Here is a 17,651-nt window from a genome sequence, read left to right on the forward strand (position 1 = left end):
AGGGATTTACATTCGGGCCAGGCTCCAAAGACGGCTTGGTGAAGACTCAAATCTCTTTGCACACGGAGCGAGGCTGGAGACACCATGAGCACAAGCTCTCGTGATATTCCAGGGCTAGTTGGAAGAGAGTGCTGGATTGGACTGCTCCCCACCTACGCAGACCATGCGTCCGCTGCTCCCTCTGAAGGGGGAGGTTAGGGAGCAATTAGGCACCTAACTTGTAGCTGTGCCTTTGAAAACCAGCCCCCGGAAGTCGACCCCCTAATCCCCAGTTCCGTGAATCACTTCTCATACTGCTGCCTTTAGATTTCTGGTTCCAGCCCCAGTGCAGAAGTGCACTGTGTTATTACAGGTTTCAGAGGAGCAGCCGTGTCAGTCTGTATTCGCAAAAAGAAAAGGAGGACTCGTGGCACCTCAGAGACTAACCCATTTATTTCCACTGAATGCATCCGATGAAGTGAGCTGTAGCTCAGGAAAGCTTCTGCTCAAATAAATTGGTTAGTCTCTGAGGTGCCACGAGTCCTCCTTTCCTTTATGTTGTTTCAGACTTTTCCAAGGGTTCAGGTTTGGGCCGGTTGAATTTTGAGCCAGGATTTGTGGTGAATCCTTATCTTCCACGGAGCTACCGTAGTGCTGTGCCCCTCAGCTGGGCGTGGAGCACTGGGACCTCCCCCCGGGGGTTTTCAGGGAAGCTGTGTGAACTGGCCAGGCCGTTCTGGCAGCGCTGGGTAATGTGCATTGCATTTGTGCGTGAGGATCCCACAGAGAGGGTTGTTACCCTGGCGTACTCTCTCCGCTGGACGCTGAACTCTTCTGTAAATGGGGCGGGGGACAGAAAGCCCAGTGTGTCAGTGACACAGAGACACCCCGCTCTGGCCAGGGGGTCCACGGCCAGCCAGCGCAGCTGGCAGAGGGCTAAGACAGCGGCATGGAGGAGCAGCCGCACTGCCTGCCATCCATGGGAAGAGCCCCCCTCCAGCTCAGGCTTTCCCTGCGTTTTGGCAGCGTGCGTGTGGCTGTTTGAAATCACCAGCAGAGGCTTTGATAGGGCTAGAAGCATTGCGTAAATGCAGGGTAATACTCTGGTGATTTTGTCAGCATTATTAATAAAAGATTAGATGCTCCAGGAATTTGATCTCCTGCTGGGTAAGAGAGCATCACAGTGAGGTTTTTATTCTCATTTATAATGAATGAAGGCAACAAAGTGTAATGAAACAAGGCTGCCATTCATAGCCAGCGCGAGCCGGCCGGCATCTCAGGACCCCGCTGCTGGAGTGGGGAGCAAGCACTTCTCCTGGCAAACACCTTGCGAAAAGGGCTAATGTTGTTCTGGGCTGTCCGAACAGGAGTGTTGTGTCCGACACGGGGGGCCGTTGTCCCATGGACTCCGCCCTGGTGAGGCCTCAGCTGGAGGACAGCGGCCACTTGGTGAGAGATGGCCAGATAGGAGAGTCTGCGGGAGAACCACAAAAATGATCAAAGGTTTAGAAAACCTGACCATGAGAAGAGGTTAAATCACTGGGCATGTTCAGTCTTGGGTGGAGATGACTAAGGAGGGGCTTGATAAGTCTTCAAATACGTTAAGGGCTGTTATAAAGAGGACAGGGATCCATTGTTTCAGCCATGTCCACTGAAGGCAGGACAAGAACTAACAGGCTTAATCTGCAGTGCGGGGGATTTAGGATGGATAGTAGGAATAGTTTCGTGCTGGGACAGGCTTCCCAGGGAGGTTGGGGAATCCCCGTTGCTGGAGGTTTTTAAGAACAGGTTACACCTGTCAGGGATGGTCTCAGTTTACTTGGTCCTGCCTCAGCACAGGGGGCTGGACTTGAAGACTTCTCGAGACCCTTCCCCCCATATTTCTGAAATTTCTATCTGATGGGTCTGGTTGTGGATCAGAAGCATGGTATGCCTGCAAACAGAACTGCTGCAATTTCTGCCAGAATTGTGCATTCTCAGGAGCTGCTGGATTCTCCTGGGAAATGCCCAGAGACACTGTGCGGAGCAATTCTGCCTCCAGTAGGTGTTGTTTCTAGGAACTCTTCCCTTTAAATGGGATTTGTTTCCTGGAGAGATGCCACCTTCAAAGCTAATCCTTTCAGAAACTGAGTGTGAAGTACGTTTAGAGCAGGTCCAGCCTCTGCTCTGACCCCTCCCTGCCTGTGTTTGTAGCTTTGCAATCACACTTTAAAAAACAAATGTTTTCTATCCCTGCTGCTGTCAGTGACCCAGGTAAACAGGGGACAGTGACAGGGAAAGGGAGGAATTTACTGCTCACAAGGTGCTGTCCCATGTGCAACGTAAATACCCTGAGCACATGGAGATGTGTCCTCTCCTGGGGGACTGCAGCTTTTGATGTTCCTTTAACAATAGTGGATGTAGCAGTGCGATGGTCGCCTACACCCTGCGTGCGTGTTCAAGCCGACAAACTCCTACGGGGGCGCAATCTGCTCTTGCTGTTTGTTCCCCGCCCGAATTCCGAGTCCCGTCTGTGGAACGTGACGAATGATGGTTGTGTTACATCACGTTCTGGCCGGTGGCTCCGAGCAGCAAGCTGGGGGTCAGCTGTGTGGACAGCCCCTACTCCTCATTCATTGGAGGATGGGGGGTCGGCCTCTCTGCTGCACCCTCTGTTGCTCAGGTGGGCTGGCAGGAGAGGTGCACGTGGGGGTGTTACACAGCAGGGCTTCTCCCCTGCTCGCTAAGGACTCACTGCTGCGCCCACGGGCTCTTTGTGCAGTTCTGCTGATCAAATTTAGGTCAATAACCCACAGTTCCTTAGCTCCAGGGGCTCCCCCTTCAGTTCCCGGGCTCCTGCTGCCTCCTCGCCTGGGGGGGCTCTGGTGCCCCTTGCTCCCCGAGGCTCCCCACTCTGGGGGACTCGGGCTCCCCATTCCAGGGGGGTCTTGCAGCCCTCACTCCCTTGGGCTCCCTGTTCCCAGGGGACTCAGGGGCCTCTTGCTCCCTGTTCCTGGGGGGCTCTGGCTCCCTGGGGCTCCCCTTTCCCAGGAGGGCTCTGGCTCCCCGGGGCACTGGCAGCGAGAGCCTCAGGTCCCCACTCTCTGCCCCTTCCCTGACTAGCTCTCAGCCTGATTCACCGAGGCTCCCCCTCGCCAGGTCTCCATGGAGGCCCAAGTGCCCTTTTTTAAGCTCCAGGGGCATCAGCTGACCGGCCACAGATGCACTGGTTCCTCTTAAAGGGCCAGTGCTGGCTTGTGATGGGGGTTAGCCATAGGGGAAGGGGGCCCAGCTGCCCAGACAAGGCAGTGGGGTAATGGCCGGCGCAGCCCTCCTCTGTCTATTGGCGTGCGCACAGCAATGCCCTTTGGGAGGCGTCCCCTGGTAAGCACATGGGGAGCTGGCAGCGTGGGTGCTCAGCACTTCTGGGCACCTGGCAGCCGCTGCCCCTAAGAGTGGAGGGGGATGAGCCACTTGGCTTCCCTCTCGGGAGAGCCCTGCTCAGCTGCGGGGGGCGATGGCTGAGCAGGAGCCAGTTGGAGCTGCTCCGGGGGAAGGCGTGGGAACGTACATCGTTTGTGGGCCAGGAGGGGAGATGAGGCAGAGCAGAGTACCAGGGAGAGGGAGCGGGAGCCAGCTCTGGGCAGGGAGGGGACAACAGAAAGGAATGACATGAAGGAATCCAGTCAAGTCAGTGATCCCTTGGAGCTCGAGGATGATTGTCTTCCGTAAAGTGATAGCTTGTTATTGCTGGTGGGTCCACAGGTGGCTCGTGAGACCGAGCCAGGATCCACAGATCTTGTCACAGTTGGGCCAGACGTTTCCTGAGGGAAGGGGCTGGGCTGGATCGCTGAGTCAGGACGCAGCACGTTCTTCCCTCCTTTCCGTTTTCTCCCTTTGCTGTTGTCTTCGTTGGATCTTGAAATACTGGGATCCTTGCCACAAGTTCCTCTTCCATTTTGATTGGTAGAGGGTGTGGGGATCCCATGAGTTCATGGCAATATTGAACTTCTCTGTTGGCTTTGAGGGTGTCTTTGAAGTGCTTGTCTTTGCCCGCCCTCATCTGTTGGCCATGGCTCAGTTGTGAGAACGTGACCTGCTTTGGGAGTCGATTGTCTGGCATTCAAAGAACATGAGCAGCCCAAGAGATCATAGTTTCCATGCTGGAGGTTTGGGCTTGGGACAGAACGCTGAGGTTGGTGCGTCAGTCGTCCCACTGGATTCGGGAGATGGTATCGTTTGAGAACCTGGCGGTGTCTGCTGTACGCGAGCCAGGTTTCGGAGCACAAAGGAATCCGGGGCAGAGGAGAGGCGGAACAAGGGAGGAGAACAGGAAGAATGTAGCAAAGCGAGGCAGAGAGATGGAGAGGAGGCCAGGAACTGCTGCCGCAGGAAGCTGCGGTGGGGCTGGGAGACCTAAGAGGGAAGTGGAAACGGCTTTCCCAGTGCAGGCCAGGGGGATGCTGTTGCTGGCATCTGGTACAGCCAGTGTTAAAGGACTGTCTTGGGGGAGCAGCCCCCACCCCTCTGGCTGTGCTGCGAGCTCAAAACTTTGAGCAGGTCCCCCCCAAACCATTTTATTCTGGCTGTTTTGTGCCAGCAGCTGCCTGTCTGTCTCTGCCGGCCCCTGAGTGGAATAACCCCCCTCACTTGCTGCAGCTGACTACAGTGCGTGTTGCTGGCAGAGGGCACAGGAGCTCTGCTCATGACCGAACGTGGGCTGGGACCCACAGCCCCTCTTGCGGGGTGGAGTCCCGGGGCTGGAGATGGAGTTACTCTCGTCTGTGCTCGGGTGCTTTGGGGAGGCCACGCTCAGTGGCTCGAGTGACAGTTCCTTCCGTGCGGATTGTGCCGCTGGCTAATAGCCCTCACCCTTGGAAAACGTTCAGATCCTAAGAACGGACGTTTGCTTTGCTTCGTTGTGGTCCCCATTACTCCTCACTTTGCCCATTGAATTCCCTCACTGGGGGAACAGTCCCAGTACTCGCAGACCTGAATCGAAGTCTGTCAGCTCACCAGGCTGTGCAGAGGTGGTTGGTTAATCTGTTCTCGTAAGCTAATCTCTCCAGCCCCGTAACCACTCCTGCGCCTCTCCTCCGAGTCCCCTCCCATTGGTAGCATCGCTCCGGCGCTGCAGTATCCAGAAGGCGGCTTCCCTGTTAACGAACCTCTCTCTTCACTGGCGAGTCAGCTCTCCAGAGCCCTCGGCGCCATTTCCTTAGCTCTCTCCTAGGTGGGCAGGACCCAGACGCTCTCTCCAGGAGGTCAGACCCTTGGTTAACCAGCTGCAAATCTTGCGTGTTCCTTGTGCTCCCAGCATCTGTATACAGGCAAGAGTATGCTCCTCCACCCATTCCTTCTCTTTTGCCCCAGTCAGGGAGCCAATGTTACCCACTGGACGTATATGCCCAGTATTTGAATTGGGATTTGATTGGTCCCCCCTTGACTCTCTCTCTGCACTGCTCCCTGCTGAAGGCTCCCTGTAACTCTGACAGCAGGAGGCTGCCATTCCACCTGGCTGGATTAGACTCTCTCCAGGGAGTGAGGACCCATCCCAATGCTCCATGAATTCCAGACATGCACTCCTCCCCCTTCTGCACATGCTTCAGCTGGTCACCAGAGCTGGCTTCTGGCCTTTCTTCTCTCCCACATGGCACCAGGGAGCTGCCACCTGCAGTTCTCTGCACAGGCCCCTAAAGTCGCCTACGATCCGCATAGATGTGTCCTGGCTTTGTGTGTCAGACACCATGAGCACAAACCCTGGATGGTTCTCAGGCTTCACTGGGCCTCTCTGCTCACACTCAGGAACATGGCGTGTATGGCCAGAAGGGGCCCCCAGGTCACCCAGTCTGAGGAGCTGCCTGGCACTGGCCAGCAGCACCACCCAGCAACCGCAAGGAGACCTGACAAGTGACCCACACCCACACGCTACAGAGGATGGTGAAACCTGGAGGGTCCCTGCCAATCTGACCTGAGAGAAAATTCAGTCCCAACCCCACCTATGGCGATAAGCTAGACCCTGAGTATGGGAGCGAGAACCAGCCATCCAAGCACTGGGACAGAGAATGCTTGGTGCCAACTTGGAGCTCTGGCCAGTCCAGGCCAGTGACCTATCTCCAGCCATGGCTATCCCTGACGCTTCAGAGGAAGGAGATAAAAAACCGCCCAGAATACACTGGGGGGAAGAGCCCTTCCTGACCCCTGTCAGTGGCCGGCTGAAACCCTGAAGCATGAGCGTTAGGAACATAAGATATGACCCGGAAGTGAGCCCCAGGCTGCAGAGCCCTGCCCCCACTATCACAAGCAGCCCCGTCAGGCAGTTGCACGAAAAAATTGTCCAGTGCTCTTAAAAATGAATTACATTGTTTGCCCCCAAAACTCGTAGTGGGAGGCTGCTCCAGAGCCTTCCCCCTCTGATGGTCTATGCCCAGCTCTCTGTTGTCCTCGCTACTTACTGAAACCGAGTCTAAAAGTGTGTCCTCTCTTGTTGGTTCTCATGGCCTGGTGCCAGGCGGTAGCACCTTGTGCCATCGTTCTACCCCTGTAGTCGGCCATCGGCAGTAACTAGGCAGAGCTTTTAAACAGACACAGGACTGCCTGTTCCAGTGCTTCCCCCTCCCGTCTGACGGCCGGCTCTCCTAGCTGAAGCTGTGGTTGCGCTTGTGCCCTGCTGTACGTGTGGGGAAAGCCTCCCGTTGCTCTAACGCCGAGAAGCTGGGCTGGCTTTGAACCGAAGTGGGCAGTGCAGGAGCGGACACAGCGAGGGGGGGACATGCTCCCTGGATAGCTATGCAGGGCAGCTGGGCCGGCCAACCCTCCCCTGCGCGAAGATCCCACATCGTTCGGGGTTGCCCAGCGCACGCGCCCCTGACCTGCCTGCCTCACTGGGGAGCCCTCCGATTCAGCCGGGAGCTCGGCACAACGGCTGTGGGAGACGTGAGCAGACGGGGCAGGTAACTGGGTAGTTCACTCCAGAGCACCCAAGGGAGGGGGTTGCTGCAGTTTGACCCCTAGTAGAGGAAGTGAGCCCGCTGCAGAGTACAGAACTGGAGCGGTGGTGGTGAGGGACTGCCTCCGCCTCCCATCCTGTGACCTGGGATTCCCCTCTCCCTGTGGCCGCAGGACACAGCCGACAGACCGCGCTGCGTGGGGCTCGTGGCTGGGCACATGCATGGCAGGGATTTGCCTCTGCCTCCCTAGTGCGGACAGCTTCAGAATCGCTGGGCCCTTTGCCTCCCTTCGCCATCCGGCACGTAAGCACAGCCAGACTGGGTCAGAGCAACGGTCTGTCTAGCCCGGTATCCCGTCCGCTGACAGCGGCCAGTGCCAGGTGCTTTTGGCAAAATGTTTTCCTTCTACAAAACTGTTCCCGTCTGTTCCTCTCTGCAGCCACGTGAGAGCGAAGGCAGAGCCCACCGACTTCAACCAAATGAAGCCGGCCCAGAAGCGCAGGCTCCTGTAAGTACCCAGCAAACAGAGTGAATGCATGAAAGAGCTGCCTTTGGCGATGCTCATGCACCTGTTCCCTGGGGACGCCCTGCCGCTCCCCGTGGCCGCTCCCCGGGGACGCCCCGCTGCTCCCCGTGGCCGCTCCCCGGGGACGCCCCGCTGCTCCCCGTGGCCGCTCCCCGGGGACGCCCCGCTGCTCCCCGCGGCCGCTCCCCGCGGCCGTGCGGCCGCTCCCCGTGGCCGCTCCCCGCGGCCGCTCCATGCGGCCGCTCCCCGCGGCCGTGCGGCTGTTCCCTGCGGCCGCTCCCCGTGGCTGTGCGGCTGCTCCCCCGGGCTGTGCGGCTGCCCTGCTAGGAGTCGGGTCTATCCAGGGCGTGGTTTTCCAGGTCTCCTAGTGCAGCATCACACATTTAAGCCAAACCTGCTGTTGCATTCTGGGTGGTGGGTGGGCGTTCCTCGCCTGCCCCGGTTTGCCCTGCGGTGTGTCCTGGGGAGAACGGGCCCCTCGTGTCACGCCGACATGTCCCCAGGGCAGTCGGGTTTGGCAGCATCGGCACCCACCTTGCCCTGGTGTGAAGGACAGCCCCAGTGCAGGGCATTGGAGCACTATGCTGGGGGGGCTCCGTGCAGAGGGCCGGCGTGAGGCTGATGCCCCAGGGGAGCCCTCAGAACGGAGTGTGAGGGACCTGGGGAGAGTGGGGACTGGGGGCCACCGGCCTCTCCTTGGCCCCTTTTGTGTCTCCTGATGGAATCAGCCCATGTGTGCCTGAGGGACTGCTGGCCGTGGGCTGAGCCTTCTGCACGCCTTCCCTGGAGCCTGAGTGCCGACTGGCCAGGTGTCCTCCCATTCCCGCTGGCCGACTGTCGTGCCCTGGCACTAGCAGCTGCTGGGGGGTTGCGTGGCCAGGCCTTGGGGGAAAAGGAAGTGCCACGTGCTTGCTCTCCCGATGTGTCTGGTTCAGGGCCCGTTTCTCACCAGAGAGAAGCTGGCAGAGCCTGGGGCCAGTGCTGACCACTTTAACTGTCCACTCTGGAGGCTAATGAGCAGCTAAATTAAGAAATCCCATCAGTGGCTTGCAAGGAGCCCGCAGATGCAGCGAGCGTTTAGTGCCCACCTGCGCAGAGCAGCCAGGCCGTATCCTTGGCAGGAGCCCGGACCATGTTAGCTGCTCTCAGCTGCACACGTCCCACATGCCGGCAGGCTGTTGTCGTGGCTGACACTTCCTGACAATAGTTTTAGAAGAGGAACCTGTCACAGTTCTTGCTTTTGTGGAACATTTTAAATGATTCCAAAATCTTCAGGAGACTCCCCCAGTTCTCGCTATAGAGAGGGAAAAGTATCACTGGCCCCCACACCCTTTCGAGCTACGCTTACAATTGTGCTCATTGCAAGCACTTACGGATGCCAGTGCTGTGGTATCTGGAGTCACTTTACAAGGCTTACTGCCCCGTCGGCCCCATTCTGTCTGGTCGGCCCGGTGCCGGTGCGGAGGTGGGTGCGGCCCGGCCGGCCCTGCTCTGGCTGGTCAGTGTGCCTCATGCAGAGTTCTCTTGCTTCTCTCAGACAGGAGGAGGTGGCCAGGTTTCACGAGGTCATCGCAAACCCCGTGTACAAAGCCAATCCCCTGGCCGCCATCAGTGAGCATCTCTGCAAGCGACTGAAACAGGAGGCGGGAAACGCTATCTGACAACTCAGCGAGGCCTGCATGAGCCTAGTGTGGACGAGGGCAGCTAGACCCCGCCATGGGCTCCTTGAAAACAGTCCAGCTGGGTATGAAATCCAGCAGTCCTGTTTTCTGTCAGCAGGACGAATGCAACAAGCTCTGGACAGTGGCAGCTGTTTCTTGGCCGGGAGCCCACAGAAGGCAGCGTCGCATGCGGTGAAATGTAACATCTTCTCCCTCCCTGGTGAAAGGCACCTTTATGTTTTATGTTGCTTTGACTGTCAAGAGGGGTTGAACCTGTTTTTTGCTGCTTCCCACTTTATTCCCACCGAATAAAGAAACCCTCCAGTAACCTGCAGTGATGGTCCAGACGGCATGTTACGGGATACTGCAGGCCATTTGTGCAGAGATTTATATAAACGTCAGCGCTGCTGTTTAAAGAGACACTTAGTATGTTATTAACTTGGAAATAAACCCACTTTGACATTGGTCTCACTGAGTTTGTCTGGATTGTGTTTTGGCATTAGGGTTAGTATGAAGCCATTACTGTATCCAATTACAAAGAGCAGATCAGTTAAACAACCCCCCCCCCCCCCCCAAGCCTGTGTTTCTACAGGCAAACCCACTAAACTGACGCTGCAGTGTATGAATGAGAGGAGCTGCACCCCCCTTTGGAAGGGTTGCATATCTGACTTTCAACAAGCAAGAACTTACCTTTGAGCGGCCCGGAACCCCTGTCATTTCAAATGGGGACGCTGCTGCCTTCAGGCCAGCAGTGCATTCTCCACCCAGCCTGCCGTCTGGGAAGGATCGCTAAGAGCCTGAAGACGAGCTGTACTGGGGAGAGCTGACCAGAAGTTCTGAAAAGATGGCAAAGCATTCAAAAAACTCCTCTGAAAATTCTTTGTATTGCAGCAATATTGAGCATTGTTATTTAGCAGCCAGCAGGATGGATGTTGGTGCCAGAGTTCTTCAGCTTCTTAACTCCTGGGACTTCCCAGTCAAGCACATGCTAAATTAGGAAGCTATCCATAGCTAGGGCCAAACTGTCACCTACATTGAGCTTGGGTCCAGGAGTGCATCCAGGCCTGCCCCACACACAATGGGAAACTGCGTGCAAACTTCCTTGATTTGTGCAGTTTTTGAGGAGGAACCTTGACATCTGTATTTTTTCCTTTTTCATAAGGAAAGTCTTTTATAAGCTGGGAAATGTGGCCTAGGTCTTCAGCATTGAAAGGGTTAATGCTTTGAGTAACTAGACTGACATAAAACAAATTGAAAATGGTCAGATCCCTGGTAGATGCTGTGACCTGCAAGGAACTCGGTGCGTGCTGCTCTGCAGAGAGCTCTGGGCTGGTCTGCACTGCACAGGTAGGTGACATACGGCAGCTTATGTCGACCTAATTACGTCCGTGTACCCACTACAGCCTTCCTCCCGCTGATGTAAGAGCCTGCTACACCGATGACATAACTCCACCTCCACGAGAGGCGTAGGGCTTATGTCGGTGTAGTAAGGGCGACGCAGGGCCTGTGTAGTGCTGGGCAGTGGGACCTTGCTCCTGGCTGGGAGCCATGAAATGGACAAGGCTTCCCGGCTCCTGGTGGGGAGCGGGCAGGGGGCCAAGAAGCCAGAGCAGCTGGACCCGCTCCCCAGGGGCGAGAAGCCCTGGGCGGCTTCCCCTGGCTCCCAGCGGGGAACGGGGAGTGGAAGGGGTGGGCAGCCCACCCGGATCCTGTGGGGCAGCTGGGCTCCCGGAGCTGCCAGTGGAAATGAGACTGGCTGAGCTGAGAGACCCGTTAGGTGAGGGGAAGTGCTCCTGGAGAGGACGCGCCCCACACACTGACTCAATGTCTAGTGTGGACATAGCTGCCACGTGCGCTGCTCTGCGCCTAAGGGAGTTCATCCTGCACTGTAGCGTAGCATCCCGCCACCTGGCCACTGCTCTGCACAGGCTCTGTTCTGTGCTGCCCGACGGGGGGGAGAGGTAACTAAAGCCCAGCTCGGCTTCTTATACAATTGGTTATGAAATCAGGGAAAGCTGGCGACGAGATTGTTGGGTTCCAAGAGCTCAGGGATCTTAGGCTGCTGCTGAGGTCACAGGTTCACGTGGTGACAACCTGAGCGTTGCTGCAGGAAATGCTCATGATTGATCTTGTCAGCAATGCACTTTCATTGGGTACTTATAGTAAGAGGAGATTGTCACGCCTTCCTGGACAGCAGGGGCCGTGGGGGGAAGGTTCTGGGCAACTACAGGAGGGGCCAGCTTGAGCAAATAAACCTCCCTATGACAACTCTTACTCCTGTCAGGTGGGACTATGATTGTGTGGTATCCAATGCAAATTTTGTCACGTCAGGTGTCTGTAGAAGGCTCATGATGCACTGAGCATTGTTGTTATAGTGATGTTAGAGGTTTTAATTTCACGTATATAGTTATGAGGCTGAAAATGTGTCCTCATGACTTAAAACAAGCCCAGGCAAAACTCTCCAAGAGCAGAGAGGCAGTTCACATCTCATCAGGGCAGGTATGGGACAAACCCAGCCCAGTCTCACAGGAACAAAGGCTGTTGGCCTAGGCAGCAACAAAGGATCTGTTGGACTCTCGAGTGAGTCACCTCCCTTCCCTTGGTCAGTTTGGGACTGCGATGAGGTAATGCTCTCCTGACTCTGAAGTGGGGGTCGCAAAGCCAAGAGGGAAGAAAGAACAAGATAAAAGGGAGAGACATTTGCCAAGCTCTTCCTTTCTCTCTTGCACCTACATCTACAGACACCACCAACACCACCAAGCGACTGAAGCGCTGATCAAAGGGCAGAGCCTGGCTGAAGGGCAACCAGCCAGCCTGTAGTGAGAAGCATCTAAGGGTATGTCTACAACTACGGAATTAGGTTGAATTTATAGAAGTCGATTTTTTAGGAAGCAATTTTATACAGTCAATTGTGTGTGTCCCCACAAAGTGCATTAAGTCGGTGGAGTGTGTCCACAGTACCGAGGCTAGCGTCGACTTTTGGAGCGTTGCACTGTGAGTAGTTATCCCACAGTTCCCGCAGTCTCCGCTGCCCATTGGAATTCTGGGTTAAGCTCCCAATGCCTGTTGGGGCAAAAACATTCTCGTGGGTGGTTTTGGGTACATGTTGTCAGTCATAGAATCATAGAATCACAGAATATCAGGGCTGGAAGGGACCTCAGGAGGTCATCTAGTCCAACCCCCTGCTCAAAGCAGGACCGATCCCTGACTAAATCATCCCAGCCAGGGCTTTGTCAAGCCGGGCCTTAAAAACTTCTACGGAAGGAGGGCAGTCGCCCCTCCCTCTGTGAAAGCAATGGCAGACAATCGTTTCGCGCCTTTTTTCCATGTGGACGCCGTACTGCTTTCAGCGGATGGTGCAGTAGGACTGCAAACCGCCTTCATCAAACCACTGCTTCTGCTGCAACTCTGCTCTCCTGCTTTTGTCTCGCCATACCATGGCAAGCGTGCAGCCCGCCCAGCTCAGCTCAGCTCACCGACACTGCCGCTGTTGTGTCCTGGTGCTGCTGGCAAAGAACCAACTTCTGAGCCCCACTACTTCCTCAAGCCCAGTAACTTTGCTAATGCCACAATTTGGCAAGATCTGCTCTCCTCTATTCAATCCTTCTCGAAAGAAGACCCGCTTGCCTAAGGGACACAGTCTGTGCCATTGGGGGCTAAGATGCACACTACAGTGTGGGAGGGTACAACATACTCTGGCAAGTATATATATATATGCCCCCAAGGCTGGAGACGTTACAGCTGTGCTATGACCCTCTATTGGCAGGGCACTTTGGCTGCTGAAAAGACTTCCCATGTGGTGGCCCATTTTTTGTCTGGTGGCTCCACATGTGGGCTGAGATCCAAGCATATGAGGACTCCTGTGAGTGCTATGCACATACCAAGACACCCCAAACGAGACCCCTTGGCACCTTAGTACCCTTGGAGACTCCAGCTGGGCTTTGTCTGCAATCAGCCTAGACTTTATTGTGGAACTCCCAACGTCTGTGGGCCACACCATAGTCTTAACGGTTGTGGAGTGCCTGACCAAAATGGCGCACTTCATTTCATACAACCAGCTGCCCTCTGCTGAGGCAACCACCCACTCCTCTTTCACAACACAGTCCGGCTCCAGAGACTCCCACATCACACAGTTTCCGATCAAGGCCCACAGTTTACCTCTCACTTCTGGAGCAAAGTGTTTAGGCTACTGGACATCTGCATATCCATCTCCACTGCATACCACCCCCAAACAGCTGGACAAACTGAATGGGTGAACCAAGCACTGAAGCAGTACTTGAGGTGTTTTGTAAATTATCATCAAGATAACTGGTCCACACTCCTGCCATATGCAGAGTTTTCTTACAACACTGACCATGCCTCCATGGGTCAGAGCCCTTTCTTCACTAATTATGAGTTCAACCCCCTTTCTGCCAATGTTACCAGCAGCGTCCCTGAACCCTGCCACCCCCAGCTGGTTCAACGGATCCATCTCATTCAGGAAGAGCTCAAGAACCACCTAGAAGAGGTGAAGAAGGCCCACAAAAGACATGCAGACCATTGGCAACAAGAAGCTCCAGTATTTACGGTAGGCCTGGCTTGCCAAACACCTCCAGACCAGTGACCTTCCTGCAAATTGGACCACCGTACCTGGGACCTTTCCCAGTATGCCAGCAGATTAACCCAGTCATCTTCAAACACTAGCTTCCCCAGTCCCACAAAATATACCCAGTTTTCCTTGTCTCCCTTCTGAAGCCCTAGACTGGGAACCCCTTCCCTGACTGAACCACACTGCCCCCTCCTCCTGTCGAAAGCCAGTGTCATGAGGAATATGAAATTCATGCCATCCTCAACTCCCGATGGGCTTACGGCCGTCTGTACTACCTGGTGGACTGGGAAGGCTACGACCTTGAAGAATGCACATGGGAGTCTGCCTCCCACATCCACACCGAATGGAATTCCACCAGACAAGCCTGGGTCAGCGCCTCCCCAAAGGGGGGCCTGAAGCATGCCAGGGGTGAGATGATGTTAGAATCTCTAGGTCTAGAACCTGGGGCCATGTGGGTTCTGGGCCACTAATGCCTCCGATTTGCCACGGCAGGCTTAGGCTGGGCTCCCATGGGAGGACCCTGTGGGGCTGGGCTCGGCAAGAAGTACCACCCAGCAGGACTGGAGTGGTGGCCCCTCACAACCCCCTGATTGGCCAATACCAGGATATAAACCAGGAAGCCATGCAGGGGAGCTCTCTGAACCACACTACAGACTGCCTCTGCTCCAGACCTGCTTATGATAGTCCCTAGACTCCAGCTTCTGACCCTGGTTTGTCCTCAACTTTGCTATTCGATTACTGTCTGTAACTTGGTACCCAGCCCTGATCTCCTGGTAACCTGGCCCTGCATGCCTCCTGCTGTCTAACTCTCAGCTTGCCCTCTGGCCTGTCTCTGACTCTGACTTCCTGGTACCTGATTTGGCCTGACTCCCGACTCTTCCTCCGACCCCTCGGTCTGCCCACCCCCATCCTGGTCTTAACAACTACCAAGCAGCCATCACTTCCTCTTTTCTGCACGCCCAGTGATGGATCCTGCAGGATGCTATGACTGCACTGTACCACTGGGACACGATAAAACGATCCCAGGTCAGCATCGTGAGCCTTGGCGAGCCATGCCTTGGGGGACCTTCCTTTGCTCACCTACCATGTCTGTGCGGCTTGGTCTCCTGCTGCTCTTCCAGTTAATGGCACTTCCTTTTCGGTGCAGTCACTGGGCTTAATGACCGGATGATGAGGTGTCTGCGGAGAAAAATTTGCCTGGCGGCTCAGTCTGCACTGTCTGGAACGCTCACAAGGTTGTAATGTTCCCAAGACAGTCTCCTGGACCACGGGATTATTAATAACACCAAGGGCCTCAGGGCAGCAGGAAACACAGTTTGTATTTTGAATACAAAGTTGTATTTAACTGTCTCCGTTTCCTTCCTCTCTGAGTATCTGACATGCCCCTGGGTTGGGAATGCCTAGTAAGGCAAGGCTATGGCTGGCAGGCCAGGCCTTGCTGCTCTTTGTAACATGGGCATTGTGAAGCGTTCCGCTCAGGGCAGCCAGGCACCCTGGCCCAGGCTGGGGGCCAGACTGCTGTCTGGAACTCCAGCCTACCTCCTTGGAGCAGCCCCACGGCCATGGGGCAGGCCAAGTAGCGCAAGCGGAAGCCACTCAGCAAGTCAAGCCCCCCTGCAGGCAGGTGCTGCCCGGCAGCAGAATTTGGATGCTTACCTACCTTACGCAGCTGTAGGGAGCAGCCTCTTGGGACATGTCTACACAGCCTTCGGAGCCTGCGTGAGCGAGCTCCCTCGCCTGGGTCGACAGCAGGCCTCGGGATAGCGCTCTAAAAATAGCAGTGTAGACAGCCCTCCCGGCTTCTCAGCCTGAGTGGCAACTTCACAGCGCGCTCCATGCTGCTATCTTTGGCGCGCTAGTGTGAGCCCCATTAGCCCAAGTCTGCCAACCCGGGCTGGGAGACTTGCTCCCACAAGCTTCAGAACGCTGTGTAGACGTACCCTGGGTGACCCCCTGAATCCACCTCCCCAGCAGGCTCTGTAATGGATCCTTCCCACCAGCCCCCTACTTGGTGATGTCCTCTCCTTCCCACAAAAGGGTGATGGCCTGTTAACCCAGTCCAGTCTTTGAAGGGTGGGCCCATTCCCCACACTGGTCTCTCTTGAGGGCTTACTTCCCCACACACACCCAGCTTCCCTTCTCTTGCCATTCAAACATGAGAAAAACAAGCCAAAATGGTCTCTGTCAACCCTACCTGCTGCTTGGGTATGGTCAGCTTGTCCGAGAACCCGCAGACTGTACCAGGTGACTTCAAGCCACTCATCGGTGATACAAAGTGAGATCTGCTCTGACGCTTTTGCTGATTTTGAGATAGTGTCATAAGTCACAGGCTGTACAATGGTGACATTAAGCTGATGCAAAGAATTTTGCACACGGCATGTTTTCCGCCACTCCAGGAACCCCAAATGGGGCAAGTATCAAGTGCTTTGACTTTCACAATGACTCTTTGTCAAACAAACAGCAGCTCTAAGTAGTTTTGTTCCATAGTTAAGTAAATATACATTTTCCGATTAAAATCAAATAAACAGGAAAAAAAAAAAAAAACCCAAACCCCAGAACAGAATATCAAACTTCTCCAGGAGAGTTAAATGGTATTAAGAATGGATTTATGTCTCTGCTTCTAAGTGCTTGAGGATTTTCTTAATATGAAATAGGACATATAAAAATATAATCCACGGATTTGCCTCTGCTTAAACAATCATCTCAGAGCAATAACGGGTGAGTCTGTATTCAACATTCACTTGTACTACACTCTGTCTGAACTGGCTGCAGTGAGAATGTGAGGAGTACCCGGTATGTTACAGACCACTCTATGTATCAACTGTGTGGAAAATCTTCTCTACACAGTTGCTAAAATTGCATTTGCTGTCTGACTCTGCCATCATTGTCTGTAAGTAGGAGATGGTTGTGGTATATAACCAAGGGGACAGGTCCCTGATAAAGAGCAATCTGACTCCCTGGGTAAGCTGGGTGCAATCAAACAACATGCATTATTTAATCATGCTAAATGTAAGATTGTACAATGAGGAGCAAAGAATGTAGGCCATGCTTATAGGATGGGGATTGTCTGCTGGAAAGCACTTATGGGTGATGGTAGATAAGCAAGTGACTGTGAGCTCCCAGTGAGATGCTGTGGCAAAAGGGGCCAGCATGACCCTTGGCTGTATAAACCGGTGATTATCGAGTAGGTGCAGGGAGGTGCTATTCCCTCCGCATCTGGAATGGGTGAGACCGTTACTGAAATACTGGGCCCGATTTTGGTGTCCATGCTTTTAAAAGCATTTTACGCACTGGCACCTGACAAATCTACTTGGGAGGTGTTTTGTTCAGTAGGAGGTAAGAGTAATGAAATGTGTCTAGCTTAGGGTTGATCAGTCTAAGTAACTGTAACAGTTTGCATGACTGATCTCATTTATCAACTGCCCCAAGCAGTGCAGGAAGCAGTGACAAAGAAAACAATCATAACAGGAAGTGTCTCTAATGAGAACAAATGTCACCGTGTACGTGAGCCAATAAGGTGAAGGATAAATCACGCCAGCGTATTTGTCTGCAGGAAGATGGCTGAGGGAACAGATAAACTTTCCAATCCAATGCACATATCCCTTTTCCCCACACTAAATTAAAATAATTGAGATAGGATTAAACTGAAACGTTTATGCAGATACCCTGATCTCATGGTAAATGATATGCAGAAATCTGTATCTTTATTTAAATTTAATTTGTATCTTTATTTACTTATTTCCTCTTTTTTTGTTTTTGTTTTGATCGGGTGTTATTTTGGGATATCTAAGGGATTGGAGTTAACATGCAAAGTGCATGGGGGAAAAACAGCAGCACACCAGCCACTTGGAAACTGCTGGCTTTCGCGTCCACCCTTCCTTCAGGCAGGATGTTTACCAACAGCAGGAAGTAAAAAAAAGGGAGTTTATTGTGTTTAAAGCTGAAAGAAAGTGCAACATGGCCAACTA

The 17,651-nt window shown here is 54.3% G+C and overlaps 1 protein-coding gene and 1 long non-coding RNA gene across 3 annotated transcripts in view; one reads left to right on the plus strand and one right to left on the minus strand.

Annotated features, from left to right (window-relative positions):
• Positions 1-9,562, plus strand: part of SLX9 (SLX9 ribosome biogenesis factor) — a 112,632-nt gene extending 103,070 nt beyond the window's left edge. For both annotated transcript variants that reach the window (XM_084642949.1, XM_084642950.1), the window contains 2 exons: positions 7,348-7,416; positions 8,972-9,562. In XM_084642949.1, coding sequence (XP_084499075.1) covers positions 7,348-7,416; positions 8,972-9,095 — 193 coding nt within the window. In that variant the 3' untranslated portion in view covers positions 9,096-9,562. The remainder of the gene's footprint in view (positions 1-7,347; positions 7,417-8,971) is intronic.
• LOC311528212 lies at positions 525-15,948 on the minus strand. The gene is made up of 4 exons (XR_014713541.1): positions 15,878-15,948; positions 14,768-14,862; positions 9,786-9,931; positions 525-1,453 (listed from the first exon to the last, which is right to left on the minus strand). It is a non-coding gene; the product is annotated as an uncharacterized lncRNA (long non-coding RNA).
• Positions 15,949-17,651: the final 1,703 nt, after the last annotated feature.

The sequence above is a fragment of the Lepidochelys olivacea genome (assembly GCF_965140295.1).
Source record: "Lepidochelys olivacea isolate rLepOli2 genome assembly, chromosome: 11".
NCBI lineage: Eukaryota > Metazoa > Chordata > Testudines > Cheloniidae > Lepidochelys > Lepidochelys olivacea.